The 22,214-nt window shown below is 42.3% G+C and overlaps 1 protein-coding gene across 6 annotated transcripts in view; it reads left to right on the forward strand.

The window, feature by feature from the left end:
- Window positions 1–22,214, forward strand: part of SH3KBP1 (SH3 domain containing kinase binding protein 1) — a 404,653-nt gene that overhangs the window by 375,523 nt on the left and 6,916 nt on the right. For all 6 annotated transcript variants that reach the window (XM_077145714.1, XM_077145717.1, XM_077145712.1 and 3 more), the window contains 2 exons: window positions 15,949–16,058; window positions 19,510–19,638. In XM_077145714.1, coding sequence (XP_077001829.1) covers window positions 15,949–16,058; window positions 19,510–19,638 — 239 coding nt within the window. The remainder of the gene's footprint in view (window positions 1–15,948; window positions 16,059–19,509; window positions 19,639–22,214) is intronic.

Genomic DNA, 22,214 nt, shown 5'->3' on the forward strand with positions numbered 1-22,214 from the left:
TGCCACTGAGTAAAGGAGGCTAAGCTAGCAGCTTGTACTGATTTCAAAGTCGTCTCATAGTCTTGCAGGAGGTGGGCTGCTTTTGAAACCTTGGCCTCGTCTGTACTTCTAAGATCCTGATCCCAGATGTAAACTCAGTGTCTCCACTTAGGGACTTTCACAGTTAGAAACATGGGTCCACCCAGGACCACGGTATTCGCTTCTGCCTGCTTGTTCCCAAGAGGGCATTCCTGGCATTTGGCAGTCTATTGCATTGACTGTGCATGTGCTTGGTTTTGAGGGTTTTTACAAGCATCTTCTACCTCATCCCATCTGAGAAGTGCAAAAACAAGAAACGTTTTAAGGTGCCAGTAAGAAAATCTCATAAATACGAGAAAAACACAGGTGAAGGCTAAACAAATCAAAATGAGAAGAAAATGGGAGTGATGTGTTTGGTGGTATGAATTATTCCCATACACAGAAAGCAAATTGTACATAACTTGGGCCGTGCCATTTGTGCCCAAGCCATCTACAGCTGTCAGCCTGAACAAGGAAAAGTGACTTATGGATGAGGTGGGTGGAAGAACTTTTGGGTTTGTAGCTGGCATCCAGATCACTTGTCTCTTGGCTCAGAGGGGATCACAGTGCTGTGTAGACCCATGGGCTTCCAGCCAACTCCAGAAGCTTGCCTGCATGCCAGGGGTGCCAAATGTTGCATGATATTTTGGTCGGCCCCTTCTCTGTGACCAAAGCCCTGGCCTTTTGAAGTCATCCCCATAGCTTGTGTGTGTCTGCCTTTGCTACATGCTGAAGCTGCTTTCAGCTTGGAGAATAAAAATCTGGAGGTACATTCAGTGGATTCAAAGTTGTCTGTAAACAGCAGAGATTTATATAGTAACCTTGCCACACCCACAGTGTGCTCAAAAGAGGCCTCTGAGCTGAACATGAATGTGGAAGCAAGAAGGAAACAGGTGATGCTCAACTCACTGATTGCATATGGCATTTCTTTGGCATCTGTCCCTCCCTCCACCCACTGGCTGTGGGCTCATGGATTGGCAGAGCCCTGTTACTGCTTCCGTTTTACTTGTGAATACACAGAGGGATGTACAGCCTGCCAGAAAACCAAACCATGCTCACTCACGTGCTCCTTTGTCATGCTAAAAACATTGTGGACAAATGTTCTACTTTAATAAGGAGGAGAGTTGAATTATCAAACTCCTTATCTAGCTATGGACTCTCATTAAGGTACGAACTTTGATTCATTAAGTGGGAAAAGTGATTAGCAGGTAGGGAGTGAGGTTGGTGGGCCCCATTAGAAATTAATTGGATCTGGTGATGACAAACTAAGGATGTGGTATAAGTTAACAGAGTACCAGGATTTCAAGCCAAAAGAAGTTTCTTTACCTTTGCCGTAACCTATAGTGAAGCTCCTACCTTTCCCAGACCTGAGTCATCTCTCCCTGTGGTTCATACTCTTTGAAATTTCACAGACTCATATACAAAAGAAGGACTTATTTGGCAGACTGCTGATTTTTATGTTACTAATTCAGTACATTTTAAAACAAGTGCCTTTTCTTGCTAAAAAGGATATAACCTTCAAGTTTTAAAACTGAGCAAATTTAGCTTAATGGGAAAGTCACAACTTTGATCTTATTTTTTTCAGTGCTTCATCAGCTGGTGATAACTTTGTCATGGATGCGTACCAGTCCTGGGCCAGCTTGTGAAAACCTCTGGTCTAACACATATCTGCAGGGATGGAGGGTAGGGATGGGGGAAGAGGAGAAATGTAGGGGCAAGGAAAAGACCTCAGAGAGAGTCAGGTGTTGAAGCAGTGTTGTGACAACTTACCATCCCAACAATTGGCATATTTTCTTTTTTTTTTTTTTTTTTTTTTGCCTGGGCAGGCATCAGGAATCGAACCCGGGTCTCTGGCATGGCAGGTGAGAATTCTGCCTGCTGAGCCACCGTGGCCTGCCCTGGCATATTATTTTTTAAATAGAGTTATATTTCCAGCATTTTTTAAAGAAAATCATTCATGGAATGTCAGACTTTTAAGGGCACTTTAAATAACTTTTACCCCAGCTATCTCCTTTCCCTAATTTTGCAAATGAGGTGAGGTAGTTCATCTAATTGCTAAGGCTGGTGAATGGGAGCTGCCCCTTTTAGCAGTAGAGAAGTCCTCCATTCCTCCCAGTATAGTAAAAAGACCACTGGGACTGACACAAGGACAGACATATAGACCAGTACAATAGGATTGAGAGTTCAGAAAAAGCCCTCACACTCCTGGCCAATTGAATTTTGGCAAGGGTCCATGTCCATTCAATGGGGAAAAATAGTCTCTTCAACAACTGGTGTGGGGAAAACTGGACATACATATGCAGAAGTATGAAGATGGGCCCCTACCTCACATCAAATGCAGAAATTAACCCAAAATGGATCAAAGACCTAAATAAAAGAACTAAAACTCTAAAACTCCTAGAAGAAAATGTTAGGGAAACATTTTCAGGACCTTGTATTTGGCAACTAAAGAAAAAATAGACAAATGAAACTTCAAAAATTTAAAACTCTTAAGCATCAAAGGACATTATCAAGGAAGTTGAAAAGACAGCTTACAGAATGGGAGAAAATATTTGGAAACTGTATATCTGATAAGGGTTTAATATCCAGAGCATATAAAGTACCACCAGAACTCTGCCACAACCAGCACAGCTCAGTGTCAGGAGGGAGGCAATGGAGAATTTAGTAAAGAAAGACAAGAGACAAAGATATAGTTAAAGCTGGGGCCAGGTGGGACTCTGAGCTCTGATGGAGACTCAGACCTTGGGAGGTTCAGCACTGTTTATTTTATAGGGCTGTAAGCTAAAGAAAGTAACAAAAGTGTAAAGAATGGGGAAGGAGAAAGTAGGGGTGGAACCATCTGCTTCCCTGTGCAGGAGGATGAGTCAGAAGTTACACATGTTTCCCAAGGCCTTCTTCCCTCCCAGACTCAAGCAGCTTTGCAACACTTTAGTCTTTTCAGGACATCAGGTGCCTATTCCTACAGAGACAGCTTTGCTATATCTCTGCAGTGAGCATGTGACCTCCGTGTCATCCTTGTCCAGCAGAACTCAACAACAAAAAGACAACAGCAGAACTCAACAACAAAAAGACAACTCAATTATAAAATGGGCCAAGGACCTGAATAGACATTTCTCCAAAGAAGATATACAAATGTCCAACAAGCAGATGAAATGATGTTCAACATCATTAGCCATTAGGGAAATGCAAATCAAAACCATAAGGAGATACCATTTCACACCCATTAGAATGGCTACTATTTTTTTAAAAAGGGAACACGCAAGCATTGGAGGGGATGTGGAGAAATAGGAACCCTTATGCGTTGTTGGTAGGAATGTAAAATGATGTGGCCGCTGTGAAAAAATTTGGTGGTTCCTCAGAAAGTTAAGTTTAGAATTACCATATGACCCAGCAATCCCATGTGTAGGTATATATATATACCCAAAAGAATTGAAAGCATGGACTCAAACAGATATTTACATAACAATGCTCAATTTAGTATTGACTAAACTGCCAAAAGATGGAAGCAACCCAAATGTCCATCAGCTGATGAATGCGTAAACAACAAAAAAAAAAGGAATGACTTCTGATACATGTGACAATGCAGGTAAATCTTGAAGACATCATGTGGTATGAAATGAGCCAGACACAAAAGGTCAAATATTGCATGATCTCAGTGATACGAAATTATCAGAATATGCACATTTATAGTCAGAAACTAGAATATGGATAAAACCAAGAACAGACGTAGAGGTGGGGAATGAGGAGTTAAGGCTCAATTGCTAAGAGTTTCTGTTTTGGGTGATGGAAATATTTTGATAATGGGTGGTGATAATGGTAGCACAACATTATGAATATAATTTACACTGCTGAATTGTATACTTGAAAGTGACTAAAATGATTAATTTTAGATTATATATATGTTACCAGAATAGAGCTGTGCCATATAAAGAGTGAACCCTAATGTGTAAACTGTGGACTATACTTAATAATACAATTATAATAATGGTGTTTTATCAATTGTAACAAAGGTACCACATTAATGTAAAACGTAAGTAATAAGGAAAACTGTGTGTAGGGGGATAGATAGGAAATCTGTATTTTCTGCATGATTTTTCTGTAAACCTACAGCTGCTCTAATTTTTTTTTTTTAAAAAGGCAAGAGGAGAACTGGGCTTCAGGTCAGGAGGAATTTCCTCCCCAAGTTTTGTACTCAGCGTAATTTTGGCTTTCATGTAATTCAGGACATTAGCATGGTATTGTTGCACACATGCATATATTAAAATGTTGTATTATGAGCATCAGACTGCTTCTCTTTCATCCAACTAAAGTGCTGATTAAATAAGATGAAGTGACCTATACATCTTGCTCCCCAAAAGAAGATGTGCCCTCTTTGCCGGCTGCATATCATGTTGTCATCGCACCTCTTTGATGTTGGTTTTTCATCTTTAAACGAGAGGGTATGGAGGGAATGATCATTAAGGGGCCCAGTTCAGCATTGCTGTCTGTTTCCCTGATTCTAGCCATTTTTTTCAGCTGAGTTTTCTGGACCTTGAAAAATTGTTGTCTTGGAAGCCTCCGAATCCTCCTTAAAATTAAATAGCGTATTGTTTCACTTGTCCCTTTACCTCAGTTCCTTTAGTTCTGTGAGTTCCTTTAACCTAGAGAATTGATTATTTGGCCCTTTCTGAGATCTAATCTAGAGTTGTCTTTTGCATAATGATTTTTGCTTATAAAAAATCTGCTGGCTATATAGAAGTTTAAGTGGTAATTGTCAAGGGATTGTGGGCATAACTTTTCATAAAATTATTTTTGTTTGTTTATTGGCTCTCTGGTGGGGGTCACAGTTCATTCTTTTTCCATGTGATGATCCCATTAGTGTAGCACCATTTGTTGATTTTGGGGGGGTTGAGAGGAGGGGAGTGCATGGGCCGGGAATTGAACCCGGTTCTCCCACATGGCAGGTGAGAAGTCTACCCTTGTACCCCACCCCCCATAAAATTGTTTTAATGATTCATTCTACTTTTTTAAAAAGTTATTTTGAATTTTTTCCCACCCAAATTCTTACAGAGAAATGTAAAATGGTAGGATTTTTGCCGTCCTAAATAAGTTATTATTCCTAAAGCAAGCCCCTATGAGGAGGCAATATAATCCCACAAGTTGCCAAGGAAGGCATAATAATCTCTGTCAGATAAACTCTGGGTTCTTAGGTAGATGCACTTAGAGTTGAACCTAGCTCTGCACATTCCAGGTTGAGTGACTCTTGGCACTCCACTTCCATCTTCTAGGTCATGAGGTCAGTGATGCCCACCTACCTTAGAGGGTTGTTGTAAAGCTTAGACATAATGACATGAAGTAGCTGATATGAAACAGGCACTTACTGAGGTGGACTTGCTCTAGCTGCAGTTCAGCTGGAGGGAGGCACCCCCAAGCATCAGCCTGCATTCTTCTGTGATGCCTGCCAGTGGTGATGAGCTAAGTTATGGGACGCACAGCTTAGTCAACTGAGGGAGATCCTTAGGGCTGCATCTGAAATCATTTCACACAAAATCCAGTCAGTTGTGTTTTTGTTTTTTTTTTTTAATTTTAAATAGCTCTCCTTTCCCTGTTCTAGTTTGCTAGCTGCCAGAATGCAATATACGAGAAACAGAATGGCTTTTAAAAAGGGAAATTTAATAAGTTGCAAGTTTAGAGTTCTAAGGCCAATTAAAGAAAGTCTAAAGAAATGTCCAGTGTAAGGCACCCAGGGAAAGATGCCTTGGTTCAAGAAGGCTGATGATATTCAGAGTTTCTCTCTCAGCTGGAAGGGCACATGGCGACATCTGCTGGCTTTCCTGTCTGCTAGCTTTCTCTTCCGGCTTCTTGTTTTGTGAAGCTCCCTGGGGCATTTTCCTTCTTCATCTCCAAAGGTCACTGACTGGTAGACTCTGTGGTTTTTTCATCATTCTTTTGTAGTTCTGCTGCTCTCTCCTCGTTCTCAAAAGGAACTCTCTCCAAAATGACGTCTCCTCTTTTATAGGATTCCATTAAACTAATCAAGACCCACGTAGCATGGGTGGAGACACATCTCCATCTAATCAAGTTTAATACCCACAATTGATTGAGTCACATCTCTGTGGAGATAACCTAATCAAGTCTCCAACCTATAGTGCTGAATAGGGATTAGAAGAAACCTTTGCTCTCACAAAATGGATTAGGATCAAAACATGGTTTTTCTAGGGTACATAAATCCTTTCAAACTGGCACATTTCCTAATCCTTAATTGCAAACAAACAAAAGTTAAAGGTGCTAACTTTTAAAAAAGTAAAGAACACAGGAAGTGAGAAAGTGAAATCACCTGTATCTCACCTTCCTTCCCAGGTAATCAGTGTTAATTTGTTATACAAGCTTTTAGAAGTCTTTCTGTGTTTGGGTGGATGGATGGATGGGTTATTTTGTAAAAATGTGATCATGTTGTACATATGATTCTGGTCCACAACTTGCTTTTTGTACTAAATAATGTATGGATGACATTTTCCCACAGAAGCCACATAGATCAGCCTTATATTTTAAAGGCTACGTAATATTGCCCTTATGATTCCACCATAACCAGTTCTCTAGAAGCAAAGCTTCAGAGAACATTCTAGGACACTGATGTTCAAAGGAGGTTGCCCATACCCTTGGGGATGGGGGGCATGGAGACTTTCCAAGGCTATGAGAATCTTCTCATGTGCTCTTTCTTCATACCCATTGGCCCAGGAGCCCTGATGTCACTGCCTCTCCTTTCCCAATCCTCATTCCCAGTCACCGTCTCCCACTTACACAAGAAGACCAATCCTTTGCCCACCCCTGGGCATAAAAACCCATGGTACAAACTAAGAGATAATTCTAAGATCAGTGTTGAAGTAAAAACTTGAATGATTCTATTGGCTGGACAAGAAATCTGTTCACAAATCAGTTTTCTAATTCTTTGCTTCCAAGAAACTTGAAGGAGGCAGTTACTTTGTTGATAGATTGTTAAAAATAATTTCTGATGATGCTAGACCATAGTCTGATTTTTTATATATAACTTGGAAGGGGTTCAGAGAATTGAGTGACAATTGTGGTAGCAAAATTCCTTCTGTTCTCAACTATTTTTATTTATGCAAACAAAATTTCTTGCCATTTACATTTATAAAATGAGAAATCAGAATAGAATCAATGCCAAACCATCTCATTCTGATATTAACTAATAGTCATCCACAAATCCATGTAGGGTTTGGGGGGAGAGCCCAATAAAATTCTACCTTTTTATGCTTAAAAATTATTTATCAAAATATGTGGTGTGTCTGTATATGTATGTTTTAATAATTTGTTATTAATGATACTTATAAAACCTCTCAGTCCAGAAGAAAAATTTTTACACTTAGAGCCTTATGATTTTAGGAAAGATTTCAATTTACATTTTTATAGCAGAAAAAAATGAATTAATTAACAAAAGACTTGAACCCATAAACATATATTACATTAGAATAAAAGTCTAAAGTGGAAATATGAATTCCAGGAGGAAAAGAAATGATATAAAATTTCTGACTGTTAAAGAAAAGCTTACTCATGATTTTTTTAAATGTATGATGGTGGTTGTTAAATTGCTGTAGTGTTCAAATATATGTTGAATATATTTAAGAGAGTGATACAAGAGTTCTGTTTCTAAATACCAGTACTAAGAATGTGGCAGAAATTACATCCTTTCTAACTAAAGCATGATATAAAATTTTAGATGTCAACTTAAGATGTATAAGGGGGTGTGAGGGTTTTGAAAATTATTTTCCAGGGCACACTGGCAAAATTGCCTGAAGACCACTGACCTCATAATACACATTTCACTTTTACATAAATCTTTCTATGAGTTAATTTCTAGAAGTGGAATGGGTATATCTGAAGATATGCACATGTACATCTTGTAATAGGTATCTCCAAGTTGCATTAATGAAAGGTTGAACCAATTTACAAGCCTGTGAATAACAGTGTAACTGCTATTTCCAAGAAGGTGATTATTTATTAAATCATTTTGCATAGAAAATTTGGGGCTGTAGTGAGCAGTTTGTAAAGAAATGCAAAGGCAGTGTCATTTTTCCCCACTTTAAGATCATTTATATCTACCCAAGTGAATCACTTTACCTCTCTTCAGCTTTAGACTTCAGTAAGATACCCCTTTCTTTCCTTGACCCCTTCCTGACTTAAATCAGGTTGTCATGCTATGATTGCCAATTTCATCTTTTCTTGTCTTTCGAAAGCAGCTAGCAACGTTTGTACTATATATCTAAAATGTCTGTCTCTCTCAGTGGACTCCAAGCTCCGTGAGGGCAGGGACTACGTCTGTTTTGTTTACTCCCACGTCCCCCCATGCCCTGCTCAGTGCTTGGCTCATGGTGCACTCTCAGCAGATGTGCACTGAATGAAGAGACTGAGCATACATGAGAAGAAATTCATTTAAATTTAAGTTCATTTAAAGAATCACAGCCATATTTCACACCCTCAGTCACCACATGGGCCTGATGGCTACCATATTGGATAGTTCAGATATGGGGCATTTCCATCATCACAGCAAGTTTTATTGGACAGCAGTGGCAAAAGGTGATCTGTCATTTGCAGAACAGTTGCTATACCTGGCACACAGTTGATGGGTAATACATGTCTGATTGAAGTAATGAGTAACCAGACTTCTCCCTCTCCTATTCTAATTGAACTACATGCTTTGGGTCTAAAAGTTACTTTGTACTGAATAGCCAAACATTCTCTCTTAACTTGCCTTAACAACTTACATTTCTTGCCAGAAGTTTCATTAGGGAAACCAACCCCTTTTGCTGACCACTTAAAAACACATTTCAATAAAACAGAGCAAAGGCAGTTTGTTGTCAGTGTACAGAATGTTTCTTCATGAAATAAACTTTTCTAGTATCTTTCCTTCTAACTGAGGTAGAAATAATTTCCAGAATTCACGATCAGTTGACTGGAACTCAGAATGAGTGTTCCTGCTGTCTCTCCAGTGTTCTGTCATGGAAAGAGTCCGGTGGGCAGGAATTTAGATGTGGGTCCTGTTATTTTCTGGAGGTGACCCTGGGCAAGTAGTCTAACCTCTGGCCCTCCATTTCTCCCTGTCTGAAATAGGGTAATGCCTACATGTCATAGGATTGTGGAAGGTTAAATGAGACTGTATGTGTACAGCCTGTAGTAGGGTATCTGTGGGGGAGCTGGCATACAGAGTTCAAAACAATATCTCAAAACTTATTTACTCTCAGCAGCTTACATAAACTTCACACCTGGATTATAAATTAAAGCACAACAGCTGATCTGCTGTATCCTCACACATTTTGAAGGGCTTATTTCCCTGTACAATCTAATCATTGCTCTAGTAAGAAGTTCTCAGTAGGTGAATCAGCTAATACAGATATTCACTTGGCTCCTAATAGTGGGTCCATCTTTGTTGTCTGCACAGATTTTTTCCAGTTAGTTAAATGAATTTGTGTGAAAGATGAGATTTCCTCCTTCTATACAGACAGCGTTGTGATGCTTCTTCATTGAAGAGGAGGCATCTGCAACTCTGTGGTTATAGTGTTTTCTCATCTTAAATCTTAAAATATAAAAAGGAATTCCTAGCCTTGCTCTTAGGTCTCTGTTCCCAAATCCCATAACTCCAATCATGGTGTATAAACACAAGATTCTGTGTGGTTCAAAAGGGCTTTCACATAGTCTCTTGTTCACACAAAAAATAACCCTGTGGTGAAGCTGTTGGGCCAGATAACAGTCTCATTTTTTCAGCTGGGAAAACTGAAGCCCCAAAAGGTAATTGGTTAATTTATTTAATAATCATTTTTTTGTACACTCACAACAAGCCAGGAATGATTTAGGCCTTGGAAAAACAGAGATAAGAGACAGCCTCCTGCTGGCTGGTGGGTGCAGACAGTTTAGTCAACAAGAAATATCGGTGAAGGGTGAGAAATGGTGAGGTCAGAGTGATGGGTGAGCAGGGGAGCATTCAACCAAGGCCCTAGGGTACAGGCTGGCCTCTTGGAAGAGGTACCAATTATCAAGCCAAGTCTGGGGGATCCAGAAGAGTTGGCCAGGTGGGGAGGGAAGAAGAGGCAGGCTTTCCCAACAGAACAGTCCAAATGTTCAGAGGCTCAGGAGCAAAGAAGAAAGCCCAGCTTGTTGTTAGGACAACCAGGGCAGGAGGGGGCAGACACAGAGAAGTGAGCATGGGCCATAGCACGAGGGACCTGGCCATGCTCAGGTATCAGGATGTCATGGGAACTTTGGAAGCTGGAAAGGGACATACTCAGATTGGCTCTGTAAAAAGGGCCAATCTGAGTATGTCCCTTTTTACACATCTCTCTCTGGTGGCAGGGTGTAGGTTGGGAAGGGGCTTGAGGTGAGAAATCAATTTTGGTGGCTCCAGGCAGAGAATAACCTGAGACAGGGGTATGGAGGAGAAGGGATTGGTTCTGGAGGGATTGGGAGGTGGTGACACTGCCAGGCTTTAACTGTAGTGTGTTTGCATTCCAAGGCTCTTTTTGGAGTCCAGAGCAGGGAGCTACAGTGAATCAACAGATCCGCCTCAGAGCTCCCCAACAGCTCTGTTGGTGATAGCTGGCCTATCTCAGACTTTTGTTAATTTTCCCTCTGGATTTTCAGAGGCTGTGCTTTTTATGTTATATGTGGTCACTGGTACTGTTCCCTCGCAGCCATGGAAAATGATGCTATATTTTCAAATTGAACTTAATAGGGTGTGATTAAAGTTCATGGAAAATGGCAAACTCCCTGTGGCATGAAGAGCCAGAGGCCCTTTCCAAGCACACTCTAAATCATGTCCAACATGAATTATCCCCATGTGTCTGCCGAGGGTCTGTCTTCCAAGCATCACAAAGCCAAGAACCTCTCATCCTTAGGAAACCAACTTTTTAAAAATACCCTGGTGTTTGCTAGTTCACTAGTTTGGGATTGGCTTATGGGCTCTAAAACCATTTTTTATTAAGAGGAAAAATTCCCAGCTAGGCTGAGAAAGCTCCTATCGAGTTTCGGCTTGATTCATTTCAAAACCACCATGAAAATTGGGACATTTTCTTCCCACCATAATGGGTTAGTCATGGAAATTCTGCTTTAATCACAGCTCCCATGGTCACAGTCAGGAGGGCCATGCTCTGTGCCACTGAAAATGTATTTGACTTTACTGAAGAGTTTCTCCCCTTAACTGGCAGAGAGCAGCAGGGCATCACGATCTGGAGTATGTGGCAACATAGCACGGTAACTGAGGGTCCATTTGCAGCCTGCCACCTGAGACTCGATGCATCTTTTTCCTTATGCTAACTGGGTTTTGTTGTCGTTTCCCAAAAGTGCTTTCTACAGGCAAAGACTGGAAGGTTAAGCTTATCAACTGAAGAGGCATTAAGAGAAGAAGGGTGACTCTGACCCTCCTCTTACTTTTGAGTGATGGAGACCAAGGAGTCTCGTCTGGGGTCTGTCATGGAGCCACTTAGCCCGTGTAGCCAGGCTGATCCCTGCCCGCTGTGTGCCAACCAGGCGCGCTTGCAGTGCTGGCAGAGAGCACCCTCCCACCCAGATGCCACCCCACAGGGCTGCTCAGCTCACCCGCACCTGTGCTTTGGGCTCCTGCATAGGAGCCATGTCTGGAAACTGCAGTCCTAGAATAACAGTTTTTTCTTGAGACATTTTGTTCATTTGTTCGTTTGTTCATCCATTCACAGAACATTAAACATGTTTTTTGCCAGGTGCATGCTAGACTTTGAGAGCACAAAGATGAATTGCTGCCCCCCCCGGGGCTCACAGCCTAAGTGCAGGAGGCAGATGCCTAGCCTCTGTGTCATTTATAGAGTGTAATTTATTATAGAACGCCACCTCACATGTTGTCAAGCCCTGAACGCCCAAGGTGGACTCCATTACTGTAGCAGCCTGAGGGGGTGGGGGAGTGAAGGTAGAGTCTTCCCTAGAGTCTGGGCAACAGTTTCCTGGGTGTGAACTTGTCCAACCCTGCATGCCAGGGGAAGTGCCGAGTTCATCCCCAGAGGGGCAGAGGTTGCCCCATGGCTCCCCTAGCCTCCCCCTACGCTCCTCTCCCATCCTGTGCTTCCTCTGGCTCACCTCACAGGCCTCCTTGCTCCACTGCAGTGTCTCTGCCACTGGAGCCTTCAGTCACCATGTCCAACAACCGCCCTGGCGCCTCATTCCCCACCACATCAGGTCACGCTCCTCAGCATGGCCTCCCAGGACCCACCCTGCCCTTCCAGCTTCCTTCCTGGCGGCCTGTGCCCAGGTGCCCTCTCCTCCCTTCTCTTCTACTCCCCTTCCTTTTCCTCCCCTTTTCTCCCCTCTTTTCACATAAATCCTTACAATCCCTCCCTTCCCTCAACCTTCAGCCTCTGCTAGAGCAGTGCTTCCCAGACTTTGCTGTCTACTAATACCACCTGGGGGGATTTAAAACCCACCAGTGCCCAGGGCTGTCCCCAGACCAAGTCCATGTCCAGGTGGGCTCCAAGCCTCAGTTCTTTTTCTTTGAACTATCCAGTGATTCTAGTATGCAACCAAAGCTGAGAACCCAGAGTCAATCAGCTTTTAATCTTTCATTGTTTTGGCCTAGTCAGGTTTTGCCTGCAGAGCTTGTTTTGTCCCCCTGACAGAAGGGCTGGTGCTGGGAACCCTGAGCAGCCTCTCTCTCCCACTCCCTCCCCTGGCTGCCTGCTCAGCATCTGCTCCTCAGTTTTGTGCCTTCCCAAGGTTTCCGCAGTCCACTTGTCATGCTGCCCACCCTGGATACCCTCCCCACCCCTCACAGACCTCCCTGTCTCATGCCTTAGTCTGTTCTTTCAGAGCTCTGTTGGGGAGCTGCAGGGACAATCCATTCAACTCACTTTTAGAGTCCATGACAGTATATTTGTGCAGTGATTTTTATAATTGCAAACAAAAGTGGGGGGAGGTAACTTGAAAACTAATTATCTAACCATAGAGCATTGGTTAAATAAATCATGTGTTATAATGCAATAGAGGATTATATAACCAAATATATATATATATAAAGAATATTTAGAGACATGGAATTGAATGTTAAGTGACAAGCAGAATGCAATACTGTCTATGGTGTGAGCTAAATCAGCTATTTATAGAAAAAAGCCAGGAAGAAAATATACCAAAATGCTAACAGTGGTTGTTTCTGTGTGGTAAGGTTATACTTGACTTTCTTTTGTTGTTAATGATTATATGTTTTTTAAAAAATTACACATTGGGGACATACTACCTTTGTAATCAGAAAGAAAAAGATTATAAAAAATAATGGGATATTAATGTTAGATGATGGCTTTTTGCATCAATCCGAGCATGTAGTGGGGAATTTCAGTTTCACACAACATGGGGTTAGTAGAGGCGAGTCCTGAAGTGAGGCTGGGAATGGATTCTTTTACAAGATTCACTTAAAGGGAAGGAATGTCAGCCTTCCCTGTCAGCCCCACAGGTCTGGCTTCTTCCCCTGCCCTCCCCTGGCCTAGGGTGGGGATAGGGATGGGGATGGGGGCTTTATGAGCTCACTCTGGGGCTGGGTGCTGATTGGCTCCCTGTTGGCCTCAGCTGTCTCTGTAGATAGTTGACCTTTGGTTATACTTGCCTTGATTTAAGATGAGTTAATTGAGTAATTATTCATTCACCACATACAATAATAATGTTAATATAATCCCAGGTGTCATTTAATGGCTTCCCCTGAAGAGTGAGTTGTGCTTGGTTTTGCATATTCCACTAAAGGAAATAGTTTGCAAACAACACCTGTCCATTAATAGAATAAAGCTGATTGTTACACAGCCAGACCATTTATTATAACTTTCAACAAAAGAGCTCTCAAATTGCAGGGGCAGGATAGGACCACACTTAACTATTTTGAAGTTCTCTGTCCTGAGCCAGCATATTTATGGTTATGGCAAATTAGGATGCTGTCAGCTGCAAATAAAGAATAGCTGATTAGGGGAGTGCAAGGGTAGTTCTGTGGTAGAATTCTCACCTGCCATACAGAAGACCTGGGTTCGATTTCCGGTCCACGCAGTTCCCAAATAAGCAAAACAAAAAGTCAACAAATGATGCTACAATAATGGGATACTCACATGGGAAAATAGTGAAATGTGACCCCACCATACAGCATACCAAAAAAAAGCTGATTAAAAGTGGCTGGGGTGGTACATTGGTGGCTCAGTGGCAGAGTTCTCGCCTGCCATGCCAGAGACCCAGGTTCGATTCCTGGTGCCTGCCCATGTAAGTAAAATTAAAATTAAAAAGTAGCTGAAATAGTATAGGTTTATTGATATCACATAGTGGTAAGAAGTTTGGGCACCAGGCAGTTCCAGGGTTGGTGGGCAGCTCAGCAGGGTCATCAGTGTCTGAAGCTCTTTCTATTTTTTTACTCTGCCATCCTCAAGATCTGTAAGAGCATTGGCCATACCTTCACGCATGGTCACAAGATGGCTGCCACAGCCCCAGGCATCCTGTCCTTACACAACAGCATCCCAGGCAAGAAGGAAGAGGCAACATTACAAAAGACCTTTCCCTCTCTTGTCTCTCTCTAGCCAGACAGGAAATCTATTTTTCAGGAACCCTCAATAGACTTACCTTTGTTTCTCAGTGACCTGAATTAGTTACTTGCCAGTCACTGGCAAAGAGGAGCAGGATTGCCATCATTGGCTTAAACTAAACGTGCTTCAGCCAAGGGGTAGGCACATTGTCCCTAACTGAAATTGAGGCTTTGTCAGAGGAAGAACAGGGAGTGGTTTGGGAAGGAAGGGCCTGCCATGGTATATAAAGCACAGTCTGCTTGTCAGCAAGAAATGGGTTTCCCCAGTCACAAGCAGTAGTGTATCTCAGGGTTGCCCCTTTTCTGCCAGTCACACCTCTGAGCATACTACACACTCCATATCTACACCTGACTTGTAAATCTCTAGAATGCTCTAGAACCATGTAACCCCTGTGCCCATCATTTGTTGAAGATGGTTGCAAATTAAAGGCAAAGCCAGTCCTCCCAGACGTATGCAGTGGAGGAGTAACGAGCTGTCTGAATAATCCCACATTCATCTGAGACATCAGTTATTATAAGCTCTCTGCAGGCAGGGCTCGTTTCCATCATGCTCACTGCAGCAACCTCAGTATCTAGCACCACACATGACACAGAGTAGTCATTCAGTAACGGAGTGAATGAATGAACAGAGTAATGATGATAAAAGATAATGCCTTTACTGAATGATGCTTCTGTAGATAGAATGGTGCTGTACTCCACACATTAGAAGTGGAAGCTTGTCTCCATCTCTAAGAAGTTTACAATCAAACATTAGGGTGAAAAGATGATGGCAAGAGTAAAGTGTCATGGCAGGACAGGGCAGTGCATGCCACAGTGCCACCTGAGGGGCATTAAGCACACTCTATAGGAGATGCTGGCTGCATGCAGCACACCTAGATGAAAAACCTGCTCCTCTTTTGTTGGGTAGAATCAATGGTCAGCCTTCACTTGTCCTTGGATATTGTACCTTTCAATGACTGCCTTTTGTGTTGAGGCTACAAAAGTATTTTATCACTAAAATTTGCTTGGATTTATGGAAGGAAGAGGATGCCTCCTCTAATCCTCTTTCTGTAGCTTTTTAAAGACTTATGAATATAGCTGTTCAAGGGAAAAAGAAAAATCATGTTTTGCTCTCCTCCATGCTAGTCTGTTAAACCAAGGAGCGAATGACTATTCATTGGATTTGAATAACATTTGAATGACCAAATGATGCAAAGGGCCTCCATAAAAGAGTACCTATAATTCAGATGTGAAGGATGATTATTAATGAAAACAGGTATTTGTGACATGTTAGGAGAACCTGTCCTCATGCTTAGTTTTGCTCTTAAAAATCTGTTTTACTTTTACTTTAGACCTAGAAGGCTTTGATTCTGTGGTGTCATCTACTGAGAAACTCAGCCATCCAACCACAAGCAGACCAAAAGCCACGGGGAGGCGGCCTCCGTCCCAGTCCCTCACATCTGTAAGTGTTTCTACGCAGTAGCTCCTACCTTCTCTAAGACTGAGAAGCAAGAAAGGCTAACGACTCTAGCTGTGGACTCTTCTACAAGTGGCTGATGTGAGGACAACCTGGGAGAAGGGGGTCATGAAATGTACTGCCAACCAAAAGTGATTTCAGTCTTCTTGAACCGAGCAGCATTTCTCCCTACTATTTTCTCTTTGAAGGTCTGCCTGAGAGGTGGGCCCTCTCTCTTCCCACCTTCCTTCCCTCTTCTTCCAGACTGACTCTTACTTGAACCTAAAATGATATTGTGGAGAAAGACAATGTTATCTTTTGTGGTAGAAAAGGAGAGAGAGGCAGGTTGGGTCTGTAAACAAAACAAAACTTGATTGCAGTCAAGTTCTGCCACCATAAAGCACTTGGCAGTGGCTGTATATTTGTCTTCCGTAGCCCCTCCTTGGAACCCTACACAGACCTTCAGGGAATTTTTCTGAAACATATGAAGCCCCTGATCACATAGGGGAGACCCATTAAAGCACTTGGGATGATCCATAGAAATTTTTTGTGTGAGTCATTTTTAATAACTTCTTTTCTTAATGGAAACCTATAACACATTCTGCTTCCCAGAGTCAAGAACTATTAACATTTTGCTGTATCTCTTTAGTGTTTTTTTCTGATTTGTATATATAAAATTATTTCTTTAAAAATGGGCTCACATAGTACCCTGTGTTTGGAAACTTGCTTTTGTCCCCCTTACATTGTGCACCTTTTTCCCCGAGTCATTATACATTCTTCCATAGCATCATGGCTGCCTAACCCTATGAGTGCATCTAGCCATTGCTTTGTGTTAGACATTTACGGGTTTCCAGTTCTTCATTATGAACAACACTGACCTGAATGTCACTAGAAAAATCTTGGTTTTGCTCTGAAATGATTCACTTAGGTAAAATCTTTCTGAAAGTGGGTCAAAGGGAAATGCACACTTTTACCTTCCATGTAAAACCCAGAGACACACATTACACACACACTCATATATATACCCACATGCACACATTGTCTTTCTCTTGCTTGGAAGGTGGGTCTAGGCCTCATGGGCCCTACCAAATGCAGGTTTTCTGGGACACTTCCTGTTTTTACCTCAGCACTGATTCCACCTAAGGTGTTACAATTTAGAAGAAAAAGAAGTTAGCCTTTGAATACTCTTCTCATAGCTACTGAGTCTGAAAACATGGTTTGAGTTGCCTTGCTTTTCCTCTTTGTATGAAACTGTTTTGGGAGAAGGATTTGGAAAAGTGGCTTACTTTTTCATTCTATTTAGAGTTCTCTGCCAACATCGCCTTCTCCTCTCTCCCTCTCACCTCTCCATGCCTACCACCAGTGCCTCTCATAGACATATTACCTATTTGTTTTCTTATACCTGTCTATTTAGATTTTTAATCCTACCTTCTACATCTTCTCTAAAAGTCCTTTACCCTTTTTGTTTTCCTCTCAAATTCTTTCTAACTTTTCAAGGTATAAAGAATATTGAGACTTACAGAATTAGATACAGAAAGGTTCAAATGATGCACCTTGGTCCATATATCCCATGTCCAGGAGGTCATGTATATTTTGGGGGACAGGGTAAAGGCATTTATCTTCATTCCACTTTTAGACTTCAAGTTTGGTCACTCATTCATTCAGCAAATATTTATGGGCCTCTCTCTGCCATCTGTGCGCTCAGCACTCTGCCCGGAACCAAGGCTACAACTGGGAATGAGATGTCCACAGGCCCAGCCCATAGGAAGTTTAGGGCACAGTGACTTGAAGTTTGGCACTTTATACAGAACAATTTTATTTACAACAAAAGGATGTATTTGTATTTTGATGAAATCTCTTCACTTCCCTTCATTCCCATGCATCCCCAAATGGCCATGTATATCGAATTCATATTTACTCTTCTTTCGTTAGCACCTGTAGGTATCTTATAGCAAAATAGAATTCGTAGACACAGACATGGTCATAAAAGGCCATTGCCATTGGGGGAAATGATTGAGGAACTGCACCATTCATGATTCCCCAGCCTGCAGCCTTGCACTACAGTTAGAGCTATTGATGTTTATAGAATTCAAAAAGCATTTTTGGTTGGCAGCTCATGAACTGTAGGTTGTATAGAGGAAACTGGCTTTTGAACAGAATCACAAAAGAAAGAGGTATGGTCACTGCCAGGTGGTTAAGCAATTGAGCCTATTAAGAGGAAAGCTCAAGGTTAAGGGTGTTATTCTAGGTAATTGGATTTTCAGATTAAATGAAAACCAAGAAACATGACCTCTTAAATGTAAACCTTGGCTTAAAAATTCCCTAAAATGTAAATTACTTCCTGCCTTAGCAAGTAGAATAAACAGAACAAAACAAACAGTATTTGTAGGTGTGGATTTTCTGTAATGGCACTGCGTGGTGATTCTAAATAGGGCCATCCTTCTACCAGAGAGATAGAAGGCCTGGAGGTGAGGCTGAATATGAGCTCAGCCAGAGGTATCTCTGGAAGATTCTTGGTTTGGTTTGGTTTGGTTAAAAAAGAAGCCTCGCTATGGGAACTCTTCTTTTCATTTGCTTTGTTCTAAAATAAGAAAATTCTAGTACAGTAATCATTTATGACTAAGTGAATTCCCATGAACTATTTCACATTCATCCAGCTTATTTGAGCCTCACAGCACAGTAATCTTCACAGCAAGGCAGAAAGGGCAGAGATGTTATCTCAATATTTTACTAAAAGATGCCATTCTGTGAATATATTTTAGCAAATATGGAATCCAAAATGGATGTTGATTGTATTGAGGGCAGAGATTTAGCAGCAGGACCCAAATTAAACAGGGACTCATGGTGCTCTCAGGCACTGGAAACACTGGTCAGTTGGACAGCCAGCCTCTTGATTTTTTCTCCTGAAAATGGCTTCCTCTGAGAAAGTGTGCAGCAGATTTAGTGATGCCAGAAAAGGGGCAAGGAAAATAATCAGGAGAAAATGGAGTAGGGGAAGATTAGAAGCAGCTTCCTATGGAACTATCTACCCTTCCCCACTAGAGTGGAAGCCCCATGAGGGCAGGGACCATGCCTGGCATGTTCATGGTTAAGTCTGCAGTCCCAAGCTCAGTGCCTGGCACACAGTAGCAAATATTTGTAGAAAGGAGGGAAGGAGGGTTTGAGAAAGCAGGGGGTTGCTGGATGACAGACAGCTGTGGGGATGAAATGTATGAATTAATTGATGGGCATCAATGGGAAGAGTCCAGGGAGCCGTAGTTTAGGAATTCTTCCTTCTTCCCATCTGTGTAATACCCCTAGTGAACAGAAATGACACACGTTCTGCCTCACAGGATTATATTGAGGAGATAAATGAAACAGACCTGCCGAGTGCTTTGAAAAGTATACGGCATTATGTTAATGAAAGCTGTGTCAGCCAAGGTGTAATTCTGACAGTTTTTCTCTTGGCCTTATCCAGTCCTCCCTTTCAAGCCCTGATATCTTTGACTCTCCAAGTCCAGAAGAAGATAAAGAGGAACACGTTTCGCTTGCACACAGAGGAGCAGACGCATCAAAGAAAACTTCAAAGACTGTTACCATATCCCAAGTAAGTGACCAGCCACGGCCAGGGTGTCCTGATAACATGTGATCCCTGCCTTTTCATGCATACTGTTAGATGGGTTAGCCACCAAACAAGGATGAACAGAAAATGCAGATATTTGGCATTGTTAAGTGACAGTGTTTACTTTAGTCATTAAAATTCCCAAGGTATGTCACAGAATCTCCAAAAGCTGGGCCAAATCCCTGAGATAAAAGTTCAGTTTTTCTTTCCAATGTAGTTTTTTCTTGTGGTTTAGTCTGCTCTCCATACTGTCACACACACATAGGCAAATACCTTCACACACATGCATTCTACAACATCACCAAAACAACTTTAAAAGCCTAAATGAGTCCAGAAAGACTACATTATATGTGTTAAATACTCTTCTCTCTGCCCAAAGAGCTTGAGTTTTATGTTCAAAGCTTGGTAGCATCACAAAGCATAGTTAGCAGATCATAGATTTAAATAACTAATGGAGTCTCTTAAAAGCTGATTTGAATTTGTATTTTAGAATAAATTTAATGGGAAAACATTTTCATTTCATTGAATGTCCAGGGAATTTTATCACTATTTTAAGCTGTTGGCTTGTAAGAAACAAAGATGACATTGTTGAGTTACTGCATGTAGCTTCTGAAGTGTACCCTGTACAAGTTCTGTTCTTCCTATGAATATGAACTAAGATTTTAAATTCCATTTTCAGGTATTGAGAGAACTCAGTCAATTGGAATTATTTTTTATAAGCATTAACAATTTATTTCTGCCTAAAAGCAGAAAACAAATCCTTCTGTAAGGCATTTAAAGCAGGAATTAACCAAAAAATGAAAGGTTATGTGGGATTTTCCTTCTCATTGATTTAAGAGTTTGTACGTATGGATTTTCTTAAAAATCTGATGCAGTAAGCAAAAATCTGATCCTGCAAAACAGATCAATTGTATTTATTCACAAAACTGAGAAAGCCTTCCTTTTTTAAAGGAGTCCATATGCAGAAGTTTGACTTAAACCCATGTTTTCTAGTGACTAGGTACACCTGTAGTTGTGTTTACTCCGGTGACCCTGGGGTGTGTCTGCAGTGACATCTGGTGGTGGACAGTGGCTTCTCACGTGTCTGATTTGCAGGATTCTCTCATATTAGCTGATTTCACTTCCTTGGAGCTATCATGTCATATTCCTCATTGCTTCTAGAAATTCCACTTGAACTAATTTGCTCAGGAGTTGATGGCCTCTACTCTGCAAGGGCTGAAAAGAGGACTCGCTAGCTGAATGGGCCAGGAGAGTGAGTCCTGTAGGGAAAGCCCAGAGGATCATTGATTCAAGAGGTACCCTAAAGTCAGTCAGTGTCAGGGCATTGGTGGACCTGGGAGGTACATGAGGTTGCAGGGCAAGAAAGGGAAAGAAAGAAAACATGGATTTTCCCCAGGAAGAAGAAATAAGCAAAGAAAAGTAGAATAGGCCAGCACAAGTGTTCAGACTCAGGCAGCCTCAGTCAGGGAGCTGGGCTAGAGGAATCCCGTTGTAAGCAGAGGGACAAATCTCTGATCCACCTCTCTTAGCCTCAGTTTCCTGCTTGGTAAAATGAATGTGCCCATTGAGCCTCCTTGAAATCGTCCAGCCAATGTCTCATATGGCTCATTCACATGGGCTCCTTCTCCCTCTTCTCCTAACTCCTGCTAACAACAAAGCCCTGAATGGCTGGATCGCTTTCCTGGGCAGCAGGGAGCACTTTCCTCAGTGGTGACTTTCCAGAGAAGAGGCAGGTAGGCAGGGAGGCTGGGCATGATGACCTGGCTGCTTCTGGCTCTCTTGGCTGGATCTCTCTAGTACAGCCAAACTTGCCTCCCTCACCACGCCAGCCAGCCCCTATCTTGACTCCTGCCCTGGGGTAGGTGGCTGGGCACTTGCTGCTGGAGAGAGTCCTGCAGCTGTGTCACCAAGCTTCACCAGCTTCATCCCAGCCTCAGCTTCACTGTCACTCATACACTCCCCTCCTTCTCTGAGGAAGTATAGCACTGAAGGCAGGAATTTCCCAACAGCCCTAGTGGGCTTCTTTCTCTCCTCTCCATCCACAACCAACTCACCCTGCCCTGCTACCTCCTCCCCTGGACTGCCAGGTGGGCTTCTCTTCTCCTACCCCCAACTCTTCCCCTCCCTGTGTCCTCCTGGCCTCCGTGGGACACTTCTCCATCAGCCCCATCACCTACCTCTCTCCCTTCATGGGCTCTTACCCTCAGCATATTATCCAGCTCAGCGGCTTACCCATCTCTGAAAGCAGATTCTGTCTCCTCCTAAGGCTCTGTGTGGGCACTGCTCCTCCCCATCCCCCACCCCCACCCCCACCATCTTTCTGCCACAGCCTAATTTCTGGAAAGAGAATCCTCAACTTGGGATTCATACCCCTGAGCTCTCATTCAAGCGTTGACCTGCCCCAATCAGGTTTTTCTGCATTACTCCAACATTGCTCTCACCACTCTTAAACCCACTTATCCAGTCACTCCTCTGGCGGGGACAGTGTCTATATCCCAGGCCCCTCTTCTGGTTCTGCCTGGTCCTCTCTCACCACTGTCTCCTAGTCCCCAAGGGTTCAG

This window comes from Tamandua tetradactyla, chromosome X, assembly GCF_023851605.1.
Source record: "Tamandua tetradactyla isolate mTamTet1 chromosome X, mTamTet1.pri, whole genome shotgun sequence".
In the NCBI taxonomy this organism is placed as follows: domain Eukaryota; kingdom Metazoa; phylum Chordata; class Mammalia; order Pilosa; family Myrmecophagidae; genus Tamandua; species Tamandua tetradactyla.